This window comes from Melopsittacus undulatus, chromosome 15, assembly GCF_012275295.1.
Source record: "Melopsittacus undulatus isolate bMelUnd1 chromosome 15, bMelUnd1.mat.Z, whole genome shotgun sequence".
NCBI classification, from domain to species: domain Eukaryota; kingdom Metazoa; phylum Chordata; class Aves; order Psittaciformes; family Psittaculidae; genus Melopsittacus; species Melopsittacus undulatus.
In genome coordinates, this window is record NC_047541.1 from 218204 (window position 1) to 239617 (window position 21414).

At 50.9% G+C, this 21414-nt stretch overlaps 2 protein-coding genes across 2 annotated transcripts; both read right to left on the bottom strand.

Moving 5' to 3' along the window:
* Nucleotides 1-53: 53 nt before the first annotated feature.
* SLC37A4 (solute carrier family 37 member 4) lies at nucleotides 54-7721 on the bottom strand. Its single transcript, XM_005142643.3, has 8 exons — nucleotides 7504-7721; nucleotides 7200-7432; nucleotides 5755-5998; nucleotides 4540-4698; nucleotides 4099-4184; nucleotides 3133-3246; nucleotides 1714-1852; nucleotides 54-1428 (listed from the first exon to the last, which is right to left on the bottom strand). Exons 1-8 carry the CDS (start codon nucleotides 7649-7651, stop codon nucleotides 1262-1264), a joined length of 1290 nt encoding a protein of 429 aa, XP_005142700.1. The 5' UTR covers nucleotides 7652-7721; the 3' UTR covers nucleotides 54-1261.
* Nucleotides 7722-7980: 259 nt separating this feature from the next.
* On the bottom strand, nucleotides 7981-21308 carry HYOU1 (hypoxia up-regulated 1). Its single transcript, XM_034069553.1, has 24 exons — nucleotides 21212-21308; nucleotides 20984-21077; nucleotides 20263-20341; nucleotides 19864-20018; nucleotides 19688-19764; nucleotides 19045-19226; nucleotides 18518-18633; nucleotides 17562-17745; nucleotides 17028-17162; nucleotides 16121-16203; nucleotides 15889-16021; nucleotides 15366-15553; nucleotides 15068-15206; nucleotides 14896-14956; nucleotides 14083-14165; nucleotides 13465-13653; nucleotides 13110-13309; nucleotides 12859-12946; nucleotides 12162-12284; nucleotides 11683-11816; nucleotides 11131-11215; nucleotides 10410-10662; nucleotides 9216-9305; nucleotides 7981-8699 (listed from the first exon to the last, which is right to left on the bottom strand). The coding sequence occupies exons 1-24, from the start codon at nucleotides 21285-21287 to the stop codon at nucleotides 8641-8643; spliced, it is 3006 nt and encodes a 1001-aa protein (XP_033925444.1). The 5' UTR covers nucleotides 21288-21308; the 3' UTR covers nucleotides 7981-8640.
* Between the last annotated feature and the right edge of the window lie 106 nt (nucleotides 21309-21414).

Sequence of the window (21414 nt, forward strand, 5' to 3'; positions counted from 1 at the left end):
TAAGCAGGTTTGGGTGGTTATGCCTGCACCATTCTCCCTAAGACAACCACAGCTCTTGTGACACTGCTCCATTTTTATTTCACGTAGAAGATCACAGAATTAAGTACAAAATGTAATTCACTTCCACTGTTTTAATTAAGGCTGGCTACCTACTCTTGCAACCATGCCGTTCAGCGCAGTACCTGCGTGCAAGTTCTGCACAAGAACTGCCTCTTCCAGAGCCCTGAAGCAGTAAATCCTTTTGGGGAAAGCCAGGAATATTCAACTAAATCCTGGTTAAAAACCTGAGTATTCATCGCAAACAGTGCTGGGCCCAACTGCTGCAGGCTGCCAGTGGTGGCTCTGCTAAGGCTGCCTCAGAAGTAGCCAAAGCCCATGCCCACAGCTATGAGAGATGCAGCTCTTGACAAAACCACCCTAGACTACACTCCATGTACTGACAGAACACAAGCCAACACTAAAAATAGGTGGTTTTCTAGAGACCTGGAAACACCCTGCAGCTGCTGTCACAATACCTGCTGCTGTGTGGGTTTTCCAGGCTGACTGGCAGAGCGTTGGCTGCACATTGCCATGGCAGCAGCTGCCTCCCTTGCAAATCATTAATGCTACACAGAAATTGCGCCTGGGAGGATCAGCTCAATAGAAGGAGCTTCTCTAAATGCTCTCCCCTAAAGTGCCAAGGGTTTCCTGGAAATGTGCCTGTTTCCAGGTGCTGCAAGAGCCCCGCAGCAGCACCGCAGCAGCGTTCCACTTCTCCAGAGCAAAACACCATCATCTCTCCTAACAACTAATCCTGGGTCAAGCTAAAGCCACACTGCTATCAAAACAGCCATGAGGCCCAGCTCTAATCATCACCATTCACTGCTGTTGCTGTTCCAGGGCTGAGAGGGAAGCAGAATCAAAAAGTTAATGGCTGAGAAAAACAGCAAGGACAAAACTCAGTGTAACAGCACATGAAGCCAGTCATTTCAGAGTCCTTTTAGCAGAGGAGCTCAGGCTGCAAAGCCTGCGTGCTTCCCCAGCAGTACTGTGAGGAGGTGCAGCAAAATCATTGCCTGTGTAAACTACCTGAATTATCACACCTCGAGGGAAAAAGTGATCAGCAGCAAGAACCCTGTGACCTCTGGCACCTGACACTGAATGAGAAATTGAGATATTTTAATCTAGATTGCAGCAGTAAGTAAACTCACTCCAGTTAAACAAAAATCCGAGCATCATTCCCGTTGGTGAGAGAGGCTCCTTTTCACCGAGCAGCTTCTCCTCAGTCAGCCTTCCTGGGAATCCGGCCCATCTTGGTGCGGATGTTGCGCAGTAAGAAGAAAGCCACTGTGCTGCCAGTGCAGGTGACTTCGGCTACCCAGAAGGCTGTGGCCCAGCTGTAGTGCTTGGCAATGGTACTGAAGGGTAGTCCAGCCAGAAACCCCCCAACTACAAGGAGAAACAGAAAGAAACCCTGCGATGCTTGTGTCTCAATTCGATCTGCTGATACTTGGTTTTACACATGTGAGGATTTCTCAGGCATGGTTTGAACTTAAAGCGCAAGGCAAAACCCATCAGGCACAGCAAGAAGCATCCCTGAGGCTCCCAGCTCTAGTAGCTCTGCTTCCCGGGAGGCTTCCCTTGACCGGGAGCTTGGCACCCAGTGGTGGGCAATGCTCCAGCAAGAACACACATGGGTTGGGTTTGGTTTTCAGGGAAATGGGCACTACTCACCATTGGCCATGAGGGCCACTATGGCATGGGAGGTGCCACACAGGTTGGCAGGGGCACTTTCGTTGGCGATAACCCCAAACAGGGCGATGGGCCCGTACGAGGAGAACCCGAACACAGCTCCCAGGGTCAGGATCCACAGCTGTGAAAACACGTTAAGATCAGAAACAGGATCTGTGCACCCTCCTCTGTCAGTCAGCGCCTGCTGACCAACCGTGAGGCTGCGCGCGGTACGGGGCAGTTTTGACATTTTCGGGCTGACACCAACTCCCTGACCTGCTGACAGAAGAGCTCAAGCCTGTGACAGCCCCCAGGGGGTGTTCTCGGCTACCATGAACCCCCCTCTCTCCCACAGTTCTGCCCCTACCCCGCGCTCACACAACAGGAGCCATTTTGCAAGAGAACCATTGAGGAGAAATGGACAAAACTGCAGGAGAGGTGTGGATCGGGTCACTTTAAAATGACCCAAGTCACCAGCTAAAAGCTTTTCTCATATTAGCTGCAAGCGACCGGTCAGAGCATCCTTATTTGCAAGAAGCCAGTATCTGATAATCTCTGTGTTACTAAACAAACACAAACCAACCCAAAAAACCCTGACAGCTTGAACTTCAGTGTTAGCACACGTGTGGAAGGACAGCAAAGGGTAATTGCCCCCCTCAAGGTTACAGCATGCTTTCTGAACTACAAACACCATTTCAAGACACGCAGAAGTAAGTAAATGCCATCTTATTTTCCAGATGGGAAACAGAAACAAAGAGTTTTGAAAGCACTTGCAGAAAAGCAAGCAGGAAGGCATGTGCAGGAGCAGGATAATTCCTCCTGAGCCCACTTGCAGGACTCCTTCACTGGCTGCATTTTAACTGATGAACAAATGTCCTCAGAACCTCTGAAGTAAGAATTTGCAAGTTTTATATCCCGACTTTTAAAAGTCACTCAGTGTAATTGAAAGACTACAAGAAAAGGTTTCTGTTACAAAACTTACAGTAATTTCAGTGCCCTGGTTGTAAGTTTTGTAGTGCTAACCAACCTCCCAGCACAGCAAAAGGGCAGATCAGCAAAAGCAGAAACAGGCAGAGGGAGGAAAAATGCAAGGCAGAAACCTCATGTTCCTTGAGGCCTGTAAGGTCAGCTAGAGGTCGCAAGGCTACAGTCCAGAAGTGATTTTCCTGAAGAAGAAACAAAGGAAAGGAGAAAAGAGGTTTCATTTATCTAGCACCCATGCAGGCAGAGGCAAGCCATGTCTATGCTACAGCAGGTAACGAAGGCCACCCAAGCCAACCTTGGCAGAAGCTGCCCAGCCCAGGCCAAGGGAGGCTGCTTCGCTGTGCCACAATGCAAGGGTGAAGACAACAGGCTCCCTGCCACCAGGCTTTGGTGAGGCCACCCTGGCCAGGTACAGTCAGCAGCTCACGCATGGATTACCTTGGGAGACTCGCTGGTGACTGTGACTCGGAAGAGGAACATGGACACGCACATCCCAGCCATCATGGAAAGCAGCAGCGCGTGTCGAGGGTTCCCGTAGCTCGACAGACCCACCTGCAGCAGAGGGAAGGAAATGGGTGGTGGAAGCTGGAAGGACTCTTGCTTTATACTGCTGGTACCTAACGCCATCTACACTGCCTGGTCAGACACACAGAACGTGAGCCAAAGTGGACCGTTCAGCAAGGCTTCTTGGTTCAGTTTAGTTTGCAGGCAGCCCAACTGTGCTAAGCAAGATGCTCTTAGTGATAAATGATACTTCTGTTATCAACTGCACCCTACTTCCACCCTGAATTTGGCTTCAGATCCCATCACTGGATTTTAATGCAGGTTATTTTTCAGCCAGAAGACAGCTGTCAACAACCAGACGTGGAGAGCACAGTAAAGCCAACAGATAAACCAGACCAAACATCCTAAACCCAAGTGTCTTCAAAAAGGGTGTTTGGCAGCTGTCCTCATGGACGCAGCAGAGCTGTTGCAGGCCTATCTCTCAGCTGTACCAGGCAGCAGCAACGCCAGCCTGACTGAGCACCTTCCTGAAGCTGTTGAGATGGGTCCTGTCCTTCCCAACCCACCTCTGAGTGAAGGAAGAGAGATGCCTTAATCAAGAATGCTCTGAACTTCAAAAGCCCCACCTCAGAGCAGGGCAGTTTAGACACTGAACTGCTTCCAGAAGAGCAGCTTGGGAAGACAGAAGAAAGAAACACAGCAGTGAGAGCAGCTGCTCTGTAGCATGAAGCAGCAGCTCCATAACTCTGCATTCTGGGTGTCCTGAATCTCCAGAGCAACATGAACAAGGGAAGTGTTCAGCTCCACTGCTGCTGTGGGTATTAGAGAAGGGGGAAATCTGCAGCAGTTCAAATCAATGCTGTTAACTGCCCAGCACACCCAAGGATCCAGGTTACTTACTCTTGCTACTGCTCTGTCAGAAAGATATCCAGCAGCAATGCTTCCCACCAGACCCCCGATCTCCAAGGCACTCATGTAGGAACTACCTAGAATGCAGGTGAAGCAAAGGACAGGCCATCAGGTTTGGTCATGAAGCTGCTGCATGCTTTAGACTCAGCTCAACCCTGCCAGCTCCCAGCAAGCTCAGAGCAGCTCTGCTGGACAAGACCTTCCAGCTCATCCTTGTACAGGGATGCCCACCTGCTAGCCCCACAAGGGCCCTGGCACTGAGGCTGTAACTTCAGCACTGACTTATGTCAATACCTGCATGTACATATGCAGACAGTTAGGATGTAGGTGAGCAAGTCCCTCAGACAGAGATCCCTGTGTCCTTTTCCTCCTCCCAGTCAAGCTCTGGGCAACAACAGCCGCACAGCTTAATAATGCAGCTTCGCATCTTACCCACAAGCATGGATTGTCCCCTCTCCTGGATCAGGAAGAGCTGTCCCCAGTCGGTACAGCACGTTTTCACTCCAAAAACGACCAGGTAGCCTGTTGAGAGCACCCAGAGGTACGGCGAGAGCAGCAGCTCTGTCAAAGTGCTGTTGTCACTGGAGGAACCTGTGAGGAAGACCAGGAAGAGCATTACCACTGCTTGAGCATCACACAGCCCGAAGCACAGCAGCTCAGCAGCACTACAGATCTGTGAGCGGGATTCATGCACAAGGACATCCCTACAGAGGAGGATATTCATGAAGGAAGTTATTCATAGGGAATGAATGGCTTTACCTCCCCCTTGTTCTGGGTTTGCCGTGATTCCAGAATCTTTTCCGTCAATTTATTCCACACTCAGTCAGGATTTCAAAAGAATAATCAAGACACTCCTCCCAGCACCATTCTGTGTTGCGGCTGCCAGTAAACCCTCTGCAGAGGTTGCTAAGGGAAATTGTCTGCTCCTCCAGACTTTGTGCTAGTGTTTTCAGCAGTGCCTGTGACAGCCACTACAGAGACCCAAGCCAAGATGCTGGCTTTCAGGTCTTCCCTTGATTTAGTCTGCGAGGAGCACCTACACACGTAACCCATCCTCCCCAGGAAAGGCTCTGGGGAAGCAATACCGCTTTCTTACACAGTGAGGTCAAGTCCAGCAGCACAGGCATCGCAAGACAGTGAGGAACATAGGCTGAGTTTCCCCTGGCCTCTCAAATCCTACAGCAAACTTGTGTTGCAATTCCCCTGTACCTGTTCTGCTTTCAGAAAAGCACCATACTCAGTGGTCTGAACAAACATTTACTAACTAGCTGTCCTAGGCTAGGACAGAAAATGCTGAGCAGAGTCCACCGCAAGCCAGGGAACAAGAGAACCTACACAGGGTAAGGGGAGAGCTGCCTGTCCTCTGCCAGTGTGGAGAAGCAGGTCAGGCTTAAGGAAGCATTCCCTGCTGTTAAGCTGTTGTAGCCCAGACACAGTCTTTCCTATAAGATTACACTTGGGCTTGGTTTAGAACTTCAGCATTCAGAATAAAGCTGCTGAAAACAGGGCCTTGCACGTGCCCACCACGTGGTGACTGTGGGACCTGGGAAGGATGGAGGGCTCAGGCCATCAGGAGCAATGTGCCTGTGCTGGAATACACCCAGAAGGCACCACAGGTGCCCGCTTACAGGGAAGTCTCGTGCTCACCTTTCTTCCCTTTCTTGGCTCCTTGGTCAATGTTGGGCAGCCCCACATCTGAGGGCTCGTTTTTAATGAGGACAAGGCAAACAAAAGAGACACCCACGCAGATGAAGCCGGAGCACGCCAGAGTCGCACGCCAGTCGTAGTTCTGAGATGCGAGAGCAGCGACAATGGGGCCTAAGCCTCCGGCCAAGTTCATGCTTGTAGACAGGATTGACCACCACGTCCCGAACTGCGACGGCTCAAACCACTGTGCAACAGCAAGAATAAGGGCATGAGATCTGAGGAAGAGAGCGACACCGCGCCTGAAATCCCACGGCTGAGACCCATGCTGAGGGTTTGGGGCACTGCAGGCACCCGCAGAACCACAGAATCAGGTAAAGGGAGCACCCACTGTGAATCCTGCAGGGAACCCCCACAGGGCTCCAAGGCGTTGCCATTTACAGACCATGAAAGTGAGATGTGGTCCGGGAGAGGCAAACTGGAGAGCACAGGGTTCTGCACAGCCCCTTGCCAGGAACAGCGTCGTCCTGGAGAGTTCTGCTGGCACAACACTGCACACAGATACGCGGGGAGTCACATGGTAACTTTAGGACTCCCTGCTAAGAGCCAAGCACGATCGGCTCTGCATTGCAATGTGCTCTCAGAGCCAGAACCGCTGGGGTGGCTGCTGTCAGTAGGAAAACGCCTGAGAGCTCCATTCACAGTAATGTGAATGTTGGCTCCATTCTTCAGCCAACACTGCTGTTTCTGGGATTTGGGCCCTTCTTTCGTGTGTCCTCTTCTGGACAGTTCTTTTCTGGCCAGACAGATGCGTCAAATGCCGTGCAGATGAGCAAGGTGGTTGTCAATTCCCCCCCGCCCCATCCTGCAAGCACGTGCATTCCTGGATCTTCCATCTTTCCAGAGAGGTACCGCACAGCTGACCTCCCTGCCTTCTGCCCAAAGGTGCCAATCAATCCGATCCCAAACACACACATGAGTTGGAGGCTCAGGTCCTGCTGTTCCTCCACACGTTACCCGCTTTTCTCCCCGGACAGCCTGCACTTTGCAATTCCCGAGCTCGCCGAGCATGCAGATGGAATTCTGCTCATTGCCCTTTGCCCAGCAGCAAACTGCCACAACAGCGGAGACAGGCAGACCTCTGCCTTCACGCTGGATTCCCACAGAGCACATCTGCTGCAGTGCAGAAACTGCCACCACGAGACGTGACTTCTCACACCGAACTAGAATCAAGGCACCTGCATGCACGGGCTGAGCAGCTTTTGGGACCGTTGCCACAATAACCAGACCCCCATACACGAACAATCGCTGCGCAGGCACAAGGCTCCCAGAGACCCCCACCTCCTTGGCTGGAAGGAGGCGGGCACAGGCGCGAGTTGCTCCGGATCAGGGGCTCCCGTTCCTGCAGAGCAGCAACCGGGAGCAGTTTCCCCAGCAGCCGCGCTCACCTTGCGCAGGATCTTCCCGCAGGGCGGCCAGCCCAGCCCCTGGGCCAGGCCGTTGAGGAACCAGAGCCCCGCGAAGGCCGTGACGGAGGAGCTCCAGGAGAAGGCCACGTTGACCAAGCCCACCATGAGGAGCCCGCAGCAGAACAGCCAGCGGGCGCTCGCCCGGTCCGACAGGACGCCGCTGACGAACTTGCTGATGGCGTACGCCGCGGACTGGCTGCTGGTGATGAGACCTGCGGCGGGCCCGCCCGTGAGAGCCCGGTACAGCGAGCGGCGGGACAGGGGTACGGGGAGCGGCACTCACCCAGCTCGTCCTTCCCCAGCGGCACCTCGGCCATGACGGCGGGCATGACGAACGAGAAGGTTTTGCGGTTGAAGTAATAGAGCGTGTACCCAGCGAACATGGCCGTGAAGATCACGGCGCGGTACCGCCCGTACCCGCCCGCCGCCATCCCGCCGCGCTGCTCCGCTGCCGGCCCACGGCGACCTCGGCACCGGCAGCGGCCGCGGCCCGCAGCGAATCCCGCCGCCCCGCACGCCGGACCGCGCTCCCATTGGCCGCCCGGGCCCGCCCCGTGCCCCGCTTCCGGCCCGGCCTCCCCGCGCCTCCCATTGGCCGCGGCTGCCCTCAGCCAGCCCCGGTCCGTCCTCCCCGCCGCTCCCATTGGCCGCCACGCTCCGTTCCGTGCCAGCTGGAGCCCCCCCCCCGCACCGGGCCCGTGCTGCTCCGGAGCCGCCGCCGAGCTCCGCCCCCCGCCCCCCGTCCATTCACGACCAGCGCTGCCCCTCCCGACCTCTTTATTTCCCAATCAACAACACAGGCGCTCGGGCAGCTCCCGGCTTCAGCCTCCGCCACAGCGCACGGACAGAGATGACTTTAACAACAGCCTGTGGCAAACACACACCCGTACCGTGCAGCACCGAGCGTCTGCCCCCCGCGTCTGCTGCACATTCCAACAAGTCCAAACGAGAAAACAGCCCCAGCCCTGGCATCACACGGTCCTTTAAGACAGGGCCTCACATGCAGGGACCCCACCATCTCAGCTACAAATGCTCCTGCATCGATCCCATTTATCTTTGCTAGAAGGGATGTGGCACAGAGTTTGTGGTCCAAGTTACTCCCTAAGCTCAAGATGTTCCTTTCTGGCTTTCTCTCCTCAGAAAAGTCACTTTGGTGACTTCTGTATGGAAACAGACAATTCTCGGTGGGCAAAGAGCCACCTTGAAACACGTAAGAAAACGAAAACAAACAAAAAAAACCCAATTCACTAAGTTAGTAGCGGCAAAATCCCCAGAAAGGAAATAAAAATGTACATCTCTATCCCACTGTGCTGGCAGACTGGTTGTTGTGTTCCATTCACATCATGACTAGCCAGGTCCGTGATAAAAACAAGTAACCATGAAATAAATAGCTGTTGACACTAGTGGGATCTCAGGGGTGTTATAACTCATCATTTTTCCTGCTCTCTCCTCCAGCTTCTTTCTTCTCTCCTTTGGACCCTGTGAAATGAAGTAAACTCAGTCAAACACCGCAAGTGTTTACAGCATACAAAGCAGGCCCTGGCACTCACCAGGTACACACCGAGTTCTCACCCTGTGGTACAGAGGTTGAGGGGGAAGCCTCAGGGACTGACACTCAGCTCCAAAGCGCTGATGCCATCCCTGCCTTCCTGCTGAGAACACTGCTGTCCTCACAACAGGCATCCCAGAACAAACACGTGCCTGCATATCAGCTCCTCAGCAGGCACACATCTGCAGGGCTGGCTATGAGCTGCAGCCACACAGGCTACTGGGGCAGGAGGCAGCAGCAGGCCAGACCTTCATACTGAACCGTGAAGAGGGGAACAGTAAGGAACCCAAATTCGTGTCTTCCTCCTTGCACAATGAACAACCAATCTGCAACTGGGGCTTCTACCACCCTACTGCCTCCTACAGCCAAAACTAGGGGAAGAAGCATGCGGCCAGCTTGCACTTGTAGCTACCGAGTTTTGGGCTGTTAGACAAACATTTACCCACCGGAGTCTGATCCAGGCTCGCTGTCTATTGCTACTTTCTCAGCTGCAGGAGATTCCACAGCTGGACCAATATCTTCAGGCTTGTCTACATCTAAAGCAGAAAGAAACAAAAGTGAAGAGAGAATACAAAGCAGGCTGCTTGCAAGCAGATTAGGCCACCAGCGGTGAGGTTTACAAACAAGCTGTAGTTCCTCAGCAGGACTGCAATAATCCATTCTCACAGTGGCTCTCTCTGTGACACTCAGGTGTCACCAAACTGCTCCTCGTTTCTCACTGCCTCTGTCTGCCAGGCCTCACATCCCTGGAAGCCCTGCAGATTCACTGGTTGGTTACACAATGAAGGCCAGTCCCCTTTGGACCTGTGACTGCAGGCAGGGTCTCATAGTCAGGCCAGAGGAGCCAGCAGGGAACTCTGCTGCCAAACAGCTGTCAGATGTAAAAGGACCAGCGTGCCTAGAACCCAGGGTTCTGACACAGTTCAGGAAGTCTTCCTGTCCCAAGAGATTTTTTTCTTGTCTAGGGTCCATCTAAGCCAGAAACATTTCTCATTCTATTCTTTGACATAGGACAGGACAAGAATACTTGGCTCTGGACACCCAGAACACAACTGACAGCTTATCCTTCTTCTGAGGCAGCCAGTTAGTGAGACAGATACTGATTAACCCTCCCAGGAAGTTTATAAATACTTTCTGTTCCTTCACAGAAAAGCGCCCAAGTCAGTGGTGATGGGAAAAGGACATTGCCACAGCTAGACTTCCCCAGCTACCTCTGAAAATTAAGAGGATCATTTATTCCTACAGTTAACTACTGTCTTCATTTATTTAGCTCCATTTCGCAGGAGATCTGAGCGTGTTACACTGTGGGGAGTCACCCTGAAGGGACTGATTGCTGCTTGGGCAGGCGGACGGCAATTGTGCTGTGCAGCACTTGTATTTTCCGAGCTCTCACTGTTTCCCTTATTGATTTCCTATTACCATCATTGTTGGCATTATTTCTATTATCACTACGCTTTACTTTATTTTGATTATGAAACTGTTCTTATCTCAACCTGTGGGGGTTACTTGCTTTTGATCCTCCTCCCCATCCTGCCCTGGATGGGGAAGGGGGGAGTGAGAGAACAGCTGCGTGCTGCTGAGTTACCAGCTGGCTTTAAACCACAACAGAGATAGAGACACATTCCCCACCCACTCCTTACCTTCTTGATTCCCCTCCGTGGGAGGGATAGTGCTCTCGGGCTCAGAGGCTGCTGTAGCATTCTTGCCTGAATCGGTTTTCGTTGTGTTCTTCTCCTTTCTGGGCTTGGGTTTTGCAAACTTGGCCTTATTCAGAAGATACTGCACTTCCCTGTCCAGGGCTGCAATCTTGAGCTCTATATCTTTGGACAGCAGGACAGGTTTCTCAGTGGGAGAGAGCTTGTTCTGTTCAGCCAGTGTCTCGTTTTTCCAGATCTATAGGAAAGACAGAAAAAAGTGCTTTTAAACCCTTTAGGTTCCAGGAACCCCTGTATATCATAGTATCGCAAAGTCACCGCTCCTGGACCTTCTAATTTAGTCAGGATAACACTGTTCCCTGCTACACTTCCACCAGCTTCTTAGTTACCCAGATGTGGGGCAAAGCAAAGAAACAAACCCCTCAAAACCCAGTAACTGCTTTTAAAGCCTGTAACTGGGTACAGTGGTAACCACCACTCCTGGAGATAACTCTCAACATGCAACTCAAAACCTCAAAACCCCCCATAGCATTTGGGCTCAAGCTGGGCACCAGAAAATGCTAGAATGCACAAAAGCTTTGCTGGTGGCACAGAAGCCAAATGTGCACATTCTGTCCTATGGCCTTCAGTGGAAGGACAGGACAGGAAACAGAACCCAAACTGCCTCCCCCCCAGTCTCCACAGGAATTGTTTGATCCTTCATTACCATTGTTTCATTGATGGCTTTTTCCAGTGTACTCAGTTCCACCTCTGTGAATATCTGGTCAGACTCTGGGATCATTCGGGCACCCCTTAAAGATAAGAAGTGTATTTTTGTAAAACTGAACAGACTGTCCCTGGGCAACTTGAGTGTTTACAGCTCCGGTAAGTACAGTAAGAGCAACACCACCACACACACCGAGCAATTAGTACATTTTACATTTACGACTCTTGCATCTGCAGGAAACACAGCCCTAACAGATCTCCGGATGCTCAGAATGGAACACAGAGCCAGCAAATGCAGCTATCATGAGATGAAAAAAACCAGGGGAAGACTAAGGCCATAATACCAAGAGGGAAAAATCTGATTGCAAACAGTGTGTAAAGTGAAGACTTCCCACACCCTTAGTTTAAACAGAACCTGCATGTTTCATTAACAGGTTCTGCACAACTCAGCACTAGCAAGGAAGGTTTTGGTCATGCTCAATCCAGCTGCATTCTGTTGACATCTCTTACATTACCAGCTGCACAACTCTCCTTCCCAGCAGCTTGCTCTTACTTGAGAAAGATGGTTGAGTGGTTGAGCAGACTTTCCAGGGCAGCCAGGCGTTCCGGCCACTTCCGCCTTTCCTCGACACGGAAGAAGAGGTTCCTACAAAGCTTCTTCAGTTCTGAAAGTTTGTCTTTCAGCTCCTGTGAACAGGGGAGAGGGGAAAGGAGACAATCAGTTTGTCTGACACTGTAAACCTCAGAAGTTAAACTGCCAGTTTCCTCATTCTCTCTATCAAATACACTATATCACTGCTGTAAAAAGAGCCATGTGAATAAGCTGTATGCAGAATCAACAGGTTACTGCTGAAGCTGTTCCAGATGCACACATGGCTGCAAGAACTTTGTATTTTGTTCTATGCACAGGGTAAACAAGAGCTTGCAAAAAACAGATTACAAAGGATCAAGGGGGATGGAACCTCAGTCAGCCTGTGTCATCATTTCCATGTCAGGGACAGCACCTGGCATCCTGCATACACGCAGCAGTACCTTAGTTGCAGCTGCATAACCCTCCTCCTCCATCCAACTGGAAGCCTCGCTAAGCTTTTTGTAAATCTCTTCTCTCTGCTCCTCTGTTGAGACAAACTGATATTCCTCTTGGTAAAGCTTGTCCTGCAGAGAACAAAACAAGCGCTCCTGTCAAATACCACTGAGCGTGGAAGCATAAAACCACCCAGTCGCCCCCTTGTGACCTTGTGGGGTGCTGCCTGCTCACCCTCCCAAATCCAAGCTCCTGCCTCCAGCATTACCGGGAGCATGGTGGTAACACAGCAGGTGTAGAGACATGTGCACACCAGGCATGCAATGGTAAAGCTGCAAAAACTGTAATTTCACATGCACTTAACATTAGTTGCCTGTTCTGCACAGCAGCTCTTGAGAAGGTGTAGCTTCTTTATAGCCCGAGTGCAACTGTTCTAAAATGCACAGATAAGGACACAGAAGGGATACTGTGAACCTAAAGCTGAACGTGTTACATATGCTTGGGGAAAGTCTTCCTTTTATATCAAGTCCACACAGGCCTGGCAGGCCTAGAGGTAATGGAAAAATGACTGAGAGATGAAAGCTGGGCTCTTCAAATCAGCTTCTCCCAGCTCAGACAACTCCCCTGCCTTCAGATCAGCCAAGCTGCACAAGACACTTCCGCCTGCTGGCCAGGCAATCTCAATTCTTTATATCCTTCTCTTACCTGGGTCTCAAAGATGAATGACTCCAAGCTGTTGGCTGATTTCTCTCTTTCCTGTTTCTCTAGATCTCTGACTGTCAAGTCCTGGAGTCTAGCACAGAAAGAGAACAGAAATCAAAGGTAGTAAGTAACTGAGCAGCACATCACATGCATCAGCTTCTGATGACAGCAGTGCTACAGGAGGCACCACCGTTCCAAGGCAATTCACTTCCTTTATCTGGAGCTGTAGCCCAGCAGAGCTCTTTCAAACATACTTTTTCAACGAGCTCTTCAGTTCATCCTCCAGCAGGTCAGGCACATCATTTACATCCAGCTCCATGGTGATCTCATGCACAAGCTTCTGCTTCTTGGGTGCTTTGATCTTTTTCTCTTCCTCTGTTTTGGTAACTGTGCTGTCACTGGAACTTTTGGACGGTTCTTCCTCTTTTGCAGTTTCTCTATTTTCTTTGGGATCCTGTAACAGGAAAAGTACATTCTCAGGCAGGGAAACAGATTTGCAGGTTCTCCAACATTTTCCAGGGCAGGACAGAAATGAGGAGTGTTCTCCTGAGAAAATTCCACTTCTCAGTCACCAAAATCACAGTCCCGTTCCTTCAATGAGATGCTCACCTGAGACTCCAGCTTCTCGCCCTCTTCCTTTTGCTGGGACTCTGCTGTGGGAGGGGCAGTTTCTGCCTGGCCTGGAGACTGCTGCTTCTCTTCTCCCTGCTCTTCACTGGCACCTTCTGCACTGCTTTTTTGGTCTTGTTTCTCCCCCTGCTCTTCTTTCCCTGTTTCTGCTAGGCTCTCTTCTTCTTCCTGGTCACCACAGGCAAGCAAAGGGGAAACCAAACCAGGTTTCTTAATGTAGAAATTCTGTGCAAATGTTTGTTTCATAGATGACAGAACTCTCTGCAAAAACTGTATGTAAAGCAAGGAGCCTGCTAGACACCTGCACAGGCAACACATGGGCTGAAGCTTATCCAGAGAGCACCAGGACAATCTAGAAATGAGAGACTTCCCCAGAAACGAGTGCTGGAACATTAATCCACCCCAGCTGGACTTCCCAGCAAAAGATCACAACCTTCTTTAGAAGCACCTTACGTGAAACTCAAGGGGAATACAGCACTTTCTAAAAACATTCAAACTCCTGCTGTGCTGTCAGACATCTTTAGTTCTGCTTGCATCAATCACTGCCTCTTCAGCAGCCAAAGAGCCACGGGCTCCCTCCCACCTGCTGGGACCCACCTGAACAGGGTCTGTCAGGTTCTCTCCAGTCTCTGCCACTGGGCCACCACCCCCAAACAGGCTTGAGATGGTATTTCCAAGTTCTGTCAACAGGAGACAAGAAAATCCAGAATATTATGCTCCCAAAGGATGAAGGCAGTCACCATCAGCCCTCGGTTCTTCCCATTACAGCCCTCGGTTCTTCCCATTACAGCCTTAACGATCATCAAGGAGCTCCCTTGGTGATATAAGTTAGCTCCCTACACTCCTCCTTCCCTGGCCTCCCTTTGTGGTTTTGTGTGCATAAAGCGGGGTCTCTACCACTGCTGTAATATAACCCAAAATTTGCAACTTCAACTAAAACGCTTCAAGCTCCAACCTGTGGCTGCAGAAGCCATCTCTGCACCTTCCATTCACCTCAAACACACAGATACAGGGGAAATCTGTGCTCTAAAACCTGAGCAATGCAAAGCACAGCTCATGGCATCCCAGCCCAGGCAAAACGGGAGAATGCCATGGGGCTGTGGATGCAGGATTTCCCTTCAGGACAGACCTCCCGAAATCAGCAGCTGTGGCTGAACAAAGAGAAAACAACTCCTGTTTGCAATGAATGCCATGGCCACCTTTGGAGCGTATGACATTTCAGAGTTCCTGGCAGCACCCAGCAGCCACTCAGCATGTGCTTTAAAGTATTTTGGAGCTGTTTGCACAATCAGAGGCTGTGGCTGCTTCACTTCCACACCCCAAACCCAAGAAAACAGTGTGCCTGCAGTTATCTCAGCCACTCCAGGTAAACCACAACAGTTAATATGAATATGAAAGCTCAGCACTTACTTGTCAGTGTCGACTCCTCCTCCAGCTTGTCTTCCACCAATGTCTCAAACACAGATTCCACCTTGGAAAGAGGAGCACAGAACTAGTTTTAAGCAGGGACCAGCAATACCGGATAGAGGGACAGAACTGGAGAACACACAGACGGACAAACATCACAACAGGTGGTGCTCACCCGGTCAAGACTTAGAACTCCACTCTCATCCATGTTGAAATGAGCTTTGATGCCTTTGGATTCATAATCTGAGTGTTTCTTGAAACTGTCTCCAACACCCTTTAGCCTCACAGTAGTGAGATTGAGAGCACCAAAAACCCTGACAACAGAGACAAAAAGCAGGGAGAAAACTCAGGATAACAACGCTGCAAAGCACCTAAACACCTACCACAGTCACATCTGCAGTGACGGACAATGCACAAAGCAAGTGCCCACGGTCTGGTTTGCTAAAGCACAGAATGATCTGGGCTCAACTCACTGCATGTCATCGTGGTTCAGGAAAGACAGGTCTCCATAGTTGACGTAGAACTCAAAGTCGTCTGTGTAGCGGTTGAAAGTGATGACTTTGCGCTGCGGGTAGGGTGCCATGCGCTGGAACAAAATCCTCTTGTTGTGCTTTAAACTCCTGGATTTATCATCCTCCTCAACTTCACGAGTAAACTCCACCTGCATCACCAATAGAAAATGCATCTCAGCGACTCCAGACTTCCTCTGTGGCATCTCACATCAGAGGCTTCTGTAGCATTTGGCTACTCTGCCACATACAAAAGCCAGAGGACAGGCAAGGGTTTCTCAGCAGCTGATGTTCCTATGCACCCAGCTTCTTGGACATGACACTTGTACAACACAGAAGATTTTCTTTTGCTTGCTTTATTAAGATTGGCACAAAGATCTCCACAGCTTCCTTACTGGAAGGAAACTGGAATGTTGCCTGGAACATTTCTCCAAGCACAGTCCCATTTACCCAGACCCTGCACACAAGAAAGAAAGCCAAGGGTTACCTGGATAGGAAACACAGCTGCATCTCGAACAATGAAAGGCTTCACCTTAAAAGCTTTGCTCAGAGCAGCTGCCTGGTAGACTGCACCCATAGCAGCAGCCTCATCTGCATTGATATTCTTGCCCAGTTCTTCTCTACGGAGCAAAAAGCAACAGGCGTCAACTTTACAAGCACTGCTGCAAACAGAAAGCTGTCAATAGGAGAGAAACTAGAAGGGGGCCTCACATACTCACTTGCCCACAGCTTTCAGCAAAACTTCCTGCACTTTGGGGACTCGTGTGGCACCGCCAACTAGAATCACCTGGTCAATTCCATCCTAGGGATTGGAAACAGTCACCTTGTCTTGAGAAAGCAATTTTGGACAGCTAAGTTCAGGGCTTCCTTACGCTCCTTCCCGTCACCACACACTGATGCAGTGCTCTGAGAACACCCACACTACATCCTGCAATCCCAGTGCAGGTCAAGGCCTGATAGATGTCAGACAGGCTGACACGAGCCACACCAACAGGAGGAATGTGGAGTCAGGCCTGTCGAACAGGGACAATGTGACTGCTGCTTCAAGTCACTTGCTTCAAAATTACACAGACCATAGTTTAAAGCCAGAGGAGGCAGTGACTCAGAAAGCAAGCGGGACCAGAACAGACAAAACCCAGACTTCAAGAGGTGACTCAGTGTCCTGCATTGCACACCAGAGCCAGAGGATGCTCAAGAGTGCCCTGCCATGCTGCAAGTGAGCATTTAACAATGCAGTAAGTCTCTCCAAAGGACTGCATCGCATTTGGCCCAACTGCAGTTTGTAATGGGGTTTCTAAAAGGAGCGCTCAAAGGGGAAGCCTGAACAGCAGTAGCTCCGTGTCTAGGCTCTTGGAGTTAAAGGTTGAGTGAGACCAAAACAGCCCAAGAGTAAAATTGTTTAACTGAAAGAACACCCTCCTCCAAGCCCTTCATTTCTGGTGGGTAGCACAAGGAGCCATGACAGACTCCTGCTTAACACTGCAGTAAGCAAATTCCCTGCATCACCAACACCATTGGTACCTGCCAGCAGTGCTGACAACACATTCACTGCTGCCTCGATCATGGTGCAGCAGCAGCTCCCCCCATACTAACTACAGGCTTGTTAATGCATTCCCTTAAACTTACCAGGGTCATCTCTGCACTGCTCAGAGCCTGCTGCACAGGCCCTGCGACTCGCTGGAACAAGTCGGAGCACAAATCCTCAAATTCTTGCCTTGAGACCTTGGCCTTGAAGTCGATGTCATCCAGGAGTCCCTCGATCTGCCCAGACAAAAAACAGCCAGAATGAAATTACCAGTGGTGCATTCTCTTTGCCTGACTTGCCCAGGGTGCAAAAAGTTCCAGCCTCCTAAACACACCAAGGACCTGAACCCTGCCATTGCTCAGGTGACAAGAGGCAGGGGGATGTAACAGATGGCTTCACTGGGAATTTCTTTAACAAACTCCACGTGAATAAATCTCCTCCAGTTCACTCATTCACTCAGCCACCAGTGCTACCAAGTGGGGAAAGGCTGAGGGGCCACCAGTACTGCCCCCACAGAAGACCAGGAGTGATGCTCTTCAGCACACCAGTGCTGCAGAGGGACAGCATTCCCACAGCTCCATCCCTGCCCCAGCCACCCCTCAGTCCTACAAAAGCAGAAAGGCAGAAGGGCAGACCTGTGCCATGTGGTCAACGTTGGCGCTCAGGACGGTTTTCAGGCGGTTGGCCTCCTTCAGCAGTTTGGCCATAGCCCGCGGGTTCTTTCGGACGTCTTTTGAAAGGTGCTGATCATTAAAGAGTTTTGCCAAATAGTCCCGCAGACGAAGCTCCATCTCTAAACCTCCAAGAGTACGGTCAAACCTGAGCAAAAGAATGAGCAGAGATGGAAAGATGTAACAGCTTAAACAGGGTTGAAATACAAACTTATTTCACAGCTACGCAGAACAGCAAGCAGTCAAAAGTAGCTGCATTATTATCAGCTGTGATGGACTGTGAAAGAATAAAAGTTGTTTCAGAAATGATACACCACAATGAAACAAAGAAAAGAAAGATTGACCACCACAACAGCCTCTGAGCAGGAAACAGAAGTATGTTTACAGTAAAGGCCTTATTGCCAAGCACGTCAAACAGCTGAGAAGCTAATGGATAACTGCCTCAGATCCCAGGTATTTTCTTGGCAAGAGCACTGTAAGTGCTTTGGAGTTAAAATTGCTGGGCTGGCTATTCACAGCATCCTGCTCCATGTTTGGCATTGTGTGATTGCACTGTGGTTCCATTCTCCTCTAGAAGGACATTCCACTTCTCCACATTTACACACTCTATTTCTAGGAAGTTATATGATTTGGAATTAAGAGTCAGTGGCTTGAGGCTGTCAAAAACCAAGCCTGAAGCAAACTAAGTATGCTGGTTCCCTCCTGGGCCCTTGGAAGTTCTCAGCTATTTTCCGCACAAGACAGTGATACCAGAGTTATAACCACCTGAAGCCTTCTTGCTCCAAACACTTCCCACTCTGCCACCCAAAATTACTGTGCTGAAGCCTCACTGCCAAATCCTACGTTTAGAAGAGACCATGGAAAAAGTGATTTCTCTTCTGAGACCTGCGGGTTTTGTGCAACTCGTGTTGAATTCTTACCCAATGCCCTGGATCTGCAATTGAGGCTGGGTTCCCGAGTCCTTAGTTTTCACTGTCTGATAGGTAACAATAGTACAAACGGTGCTTCCTGCTCCCATGTCGTAAAACATGATATTCTGAAAAGAGAAGCTGGGACGGTGAAGCAGAAACACCTGGATATCCCCCATGAATAAGGAAAGAACCCATGGCCTTCCGAGCTTGATACAGGCCAAGACTATCCGCTCCCTGGACTGGCTTTATACCCTTACGACAGGACTTGTACTTTGATCAAACGCAGGAGACGCTCAGGGTCATACTTGACACAAGCGGACAAGAAAGCTTTAGTCATCCATTTCACAGATCAAAACCCAAAGCTTTGCTCTTTTAAAAGTTTCTTCTTTGCCTTGTTGATGAGCACATGAAAACAGGAGACTGGCTGACTAGAAGAGTCCGCTTTAGCTCAAGTGCTTTTGATTTTATCTGCTGCACCTCCTTCCCCACATGCAGGCACTTGCTCAGGACTCTCTGTATCTCCCCGCTGTACCTACCTGGGCGGTGGCATTGATGTCTTTCCTCCTAAAAACTCCATAGTTCAGTGCTACAGCTGTGTTGTCATTGATCAGCTGCAGCACCTTCAGGTCAGCCATGCGAGCGGCATGCAGAACCGCTCTCCTCTCTGCCTGGTTGAAATAGGCAGGAACCGTGATCACCGCGTCCTTGATGGGCTGCTCTGAAAGAGTCACAGGGAACATGTTTTTCCACCAGCATAGCAATGTGGCAAAGACTCATTATAACAGGCTGCTGGTGGCAAAGCCAGAGTCCAAAGTAAAGACTTGTACAGAATTAATCCTGCAGCAGGAACCAGGATCATTAGGGATGAAACTCTGTGTCCAGGCAGACTTTGTGTCCTCACAGAGCTGTGTTTATGCTGACCTCTCTTTCATGTTAGGATACTCCTGAATGCAAAGCTGGGTGGGATCTGGGGTGCCTGCCCCCAAGAATAGGACTAAGACCCCCAAACTTGCATATTATAAACACATCATGATTCCATAGCTGCTAAGGTCCATAGCTGAAGAGACCCAACATCCTGCTTATAAAACCCATGGGTTTTCAAACATCTTCGGTCCCCACTCAAATCCTATATGATACAACACATACGGATACTGTGAGAAATAGCTACAGCTTTCTGACCTGCAAATTCCTCAGCCAGACCCCGTGAATAGTTCAGCACCATCCCCAGTATCTCCTCTGGAGAGTATTGTATAGTCCTATGAGAAACAAACAGGAAAGAGAATACAGCAACAACAGATCCAGCTATAGCAACATGGTAGCTAAAGCCCACAAGGAACCCTGAAGCAGTCACTTACTGGGACAACTTGAAGATAACAGTCTGCCTTTTCTCATCCTTCACCAGTTCGTGCTCTGGGAAGCGGGACTGATACAGCGCCACATGGGGATTATCCATACGCTTACCCAGCAGATCCTGGAAGTATCTGAATGCCACCCTTGGGGTCCTTATGGACTGTGGAAAGAGAAAGCACATCACCCACCTGCACTGTTGTGGCTTTGCTGCTGTCAGACAAACCTCTCCTAAGCTATGTGGTGAAAAACCCAGCACATGACCAGTACACAACAAGGCAGTAACACATCAAGGAGGTGGGAAGAAATAAAACTTCCTATCTCACTTACCACAAAGGACCAAGCAGTGGGAACACACACTCTGTGTATGGGAACTGCAGCTGGCACAATGAGCAACAAGAACTCACCATTCCCAGTGCGCTGTCACCAAAGAGACGTTCATTCTCCTTCAAAGCAACAGCCACAGGTGTTTTCCTTCGTGATTCCCTGTGTGGAGAAGAAGGAATAAACCAGTTGACCATGCAGAGTCCCTAGTGAGGAAGGGCACTCTTTCTATTTCAGAAGATGCTCGGATACCACCCACAGAGAAGGCAGCCTCTGTTTACCTGAAGTGTTGCAATAGCAGCACCTCCCTTCAGACCTTTCCCACCTCCTGGTGTTCCTCATGACATGGGCAAACCATGTGCTTTACCAAAACACAGACAACTTTCCAGTTCACAGTGGAAGCCATTGTGGGCACACTGTTATTCTTCCCATAACACATGAGAGCTCAGTAAGGGGTGACTCCCTTCCACTCCGATTCATGTATTAGCATACTAAAGTGAGTGCCTCAGCACCCTCACAGGGAGGAGCTTCTGCCTAAGAGCTCATCTCAATCTCCTCTCTGGCAGGTTCAAGCCATTCCCTTGGCCTGTCCCTCCATCCCTTGTCCCAAGCCCCTCTCCAGGTTTCCTGCAGCCCCTTTAGGCACTGGAGCTGCTCTCAGGTCTTCCCTTAAGGAACCTTCTCTTGTCCAGGCTGCCCCATTCCAGCTCTCTCAGCCTGGCTCCAGAGCAGAGCTGCTCCAGCCCCCGCAGCAGCTTCACCGCACTCCCGACACCGCGACACAACGGAGGCGCAGCCTCTCACTTGTTCAGGACGATCTCCATGGGCACCCCGGGCTTCACGATGGCGATCTTCATCGACTCGCTGCCCACGTCCACCGACATCACGGCCACGGCCTCTGCCGACAAACCCACCCCACCGTGAGCCCGCTGCCGAAGCGCAACCCCCGGTTCAACCCGCTTCCGGGCTCCGAAGGGCCGCCAAGGCCGCATCCCAACCCCCCCCCCCCCCCCCTCGCGGCACGGCACACACCTGCCCCGGGTAAGCGGCAGGAGAGGAGCAGCCAGGCCAGAGCCCAGCCGAGCCCCCGCGCCGCCGCCGCCGTCATGCTGATGCTGCTGCTGCTGCTCCTACTGCCGCTGCCGCTCCTGCTGCTACTTCTGTTCCTGCCGCTGCCGCTCCTGCTCCTGCTGCCGCCGCTGCTGCTCGGCCCGGCCCGGCCCGGCCCGCGGCCC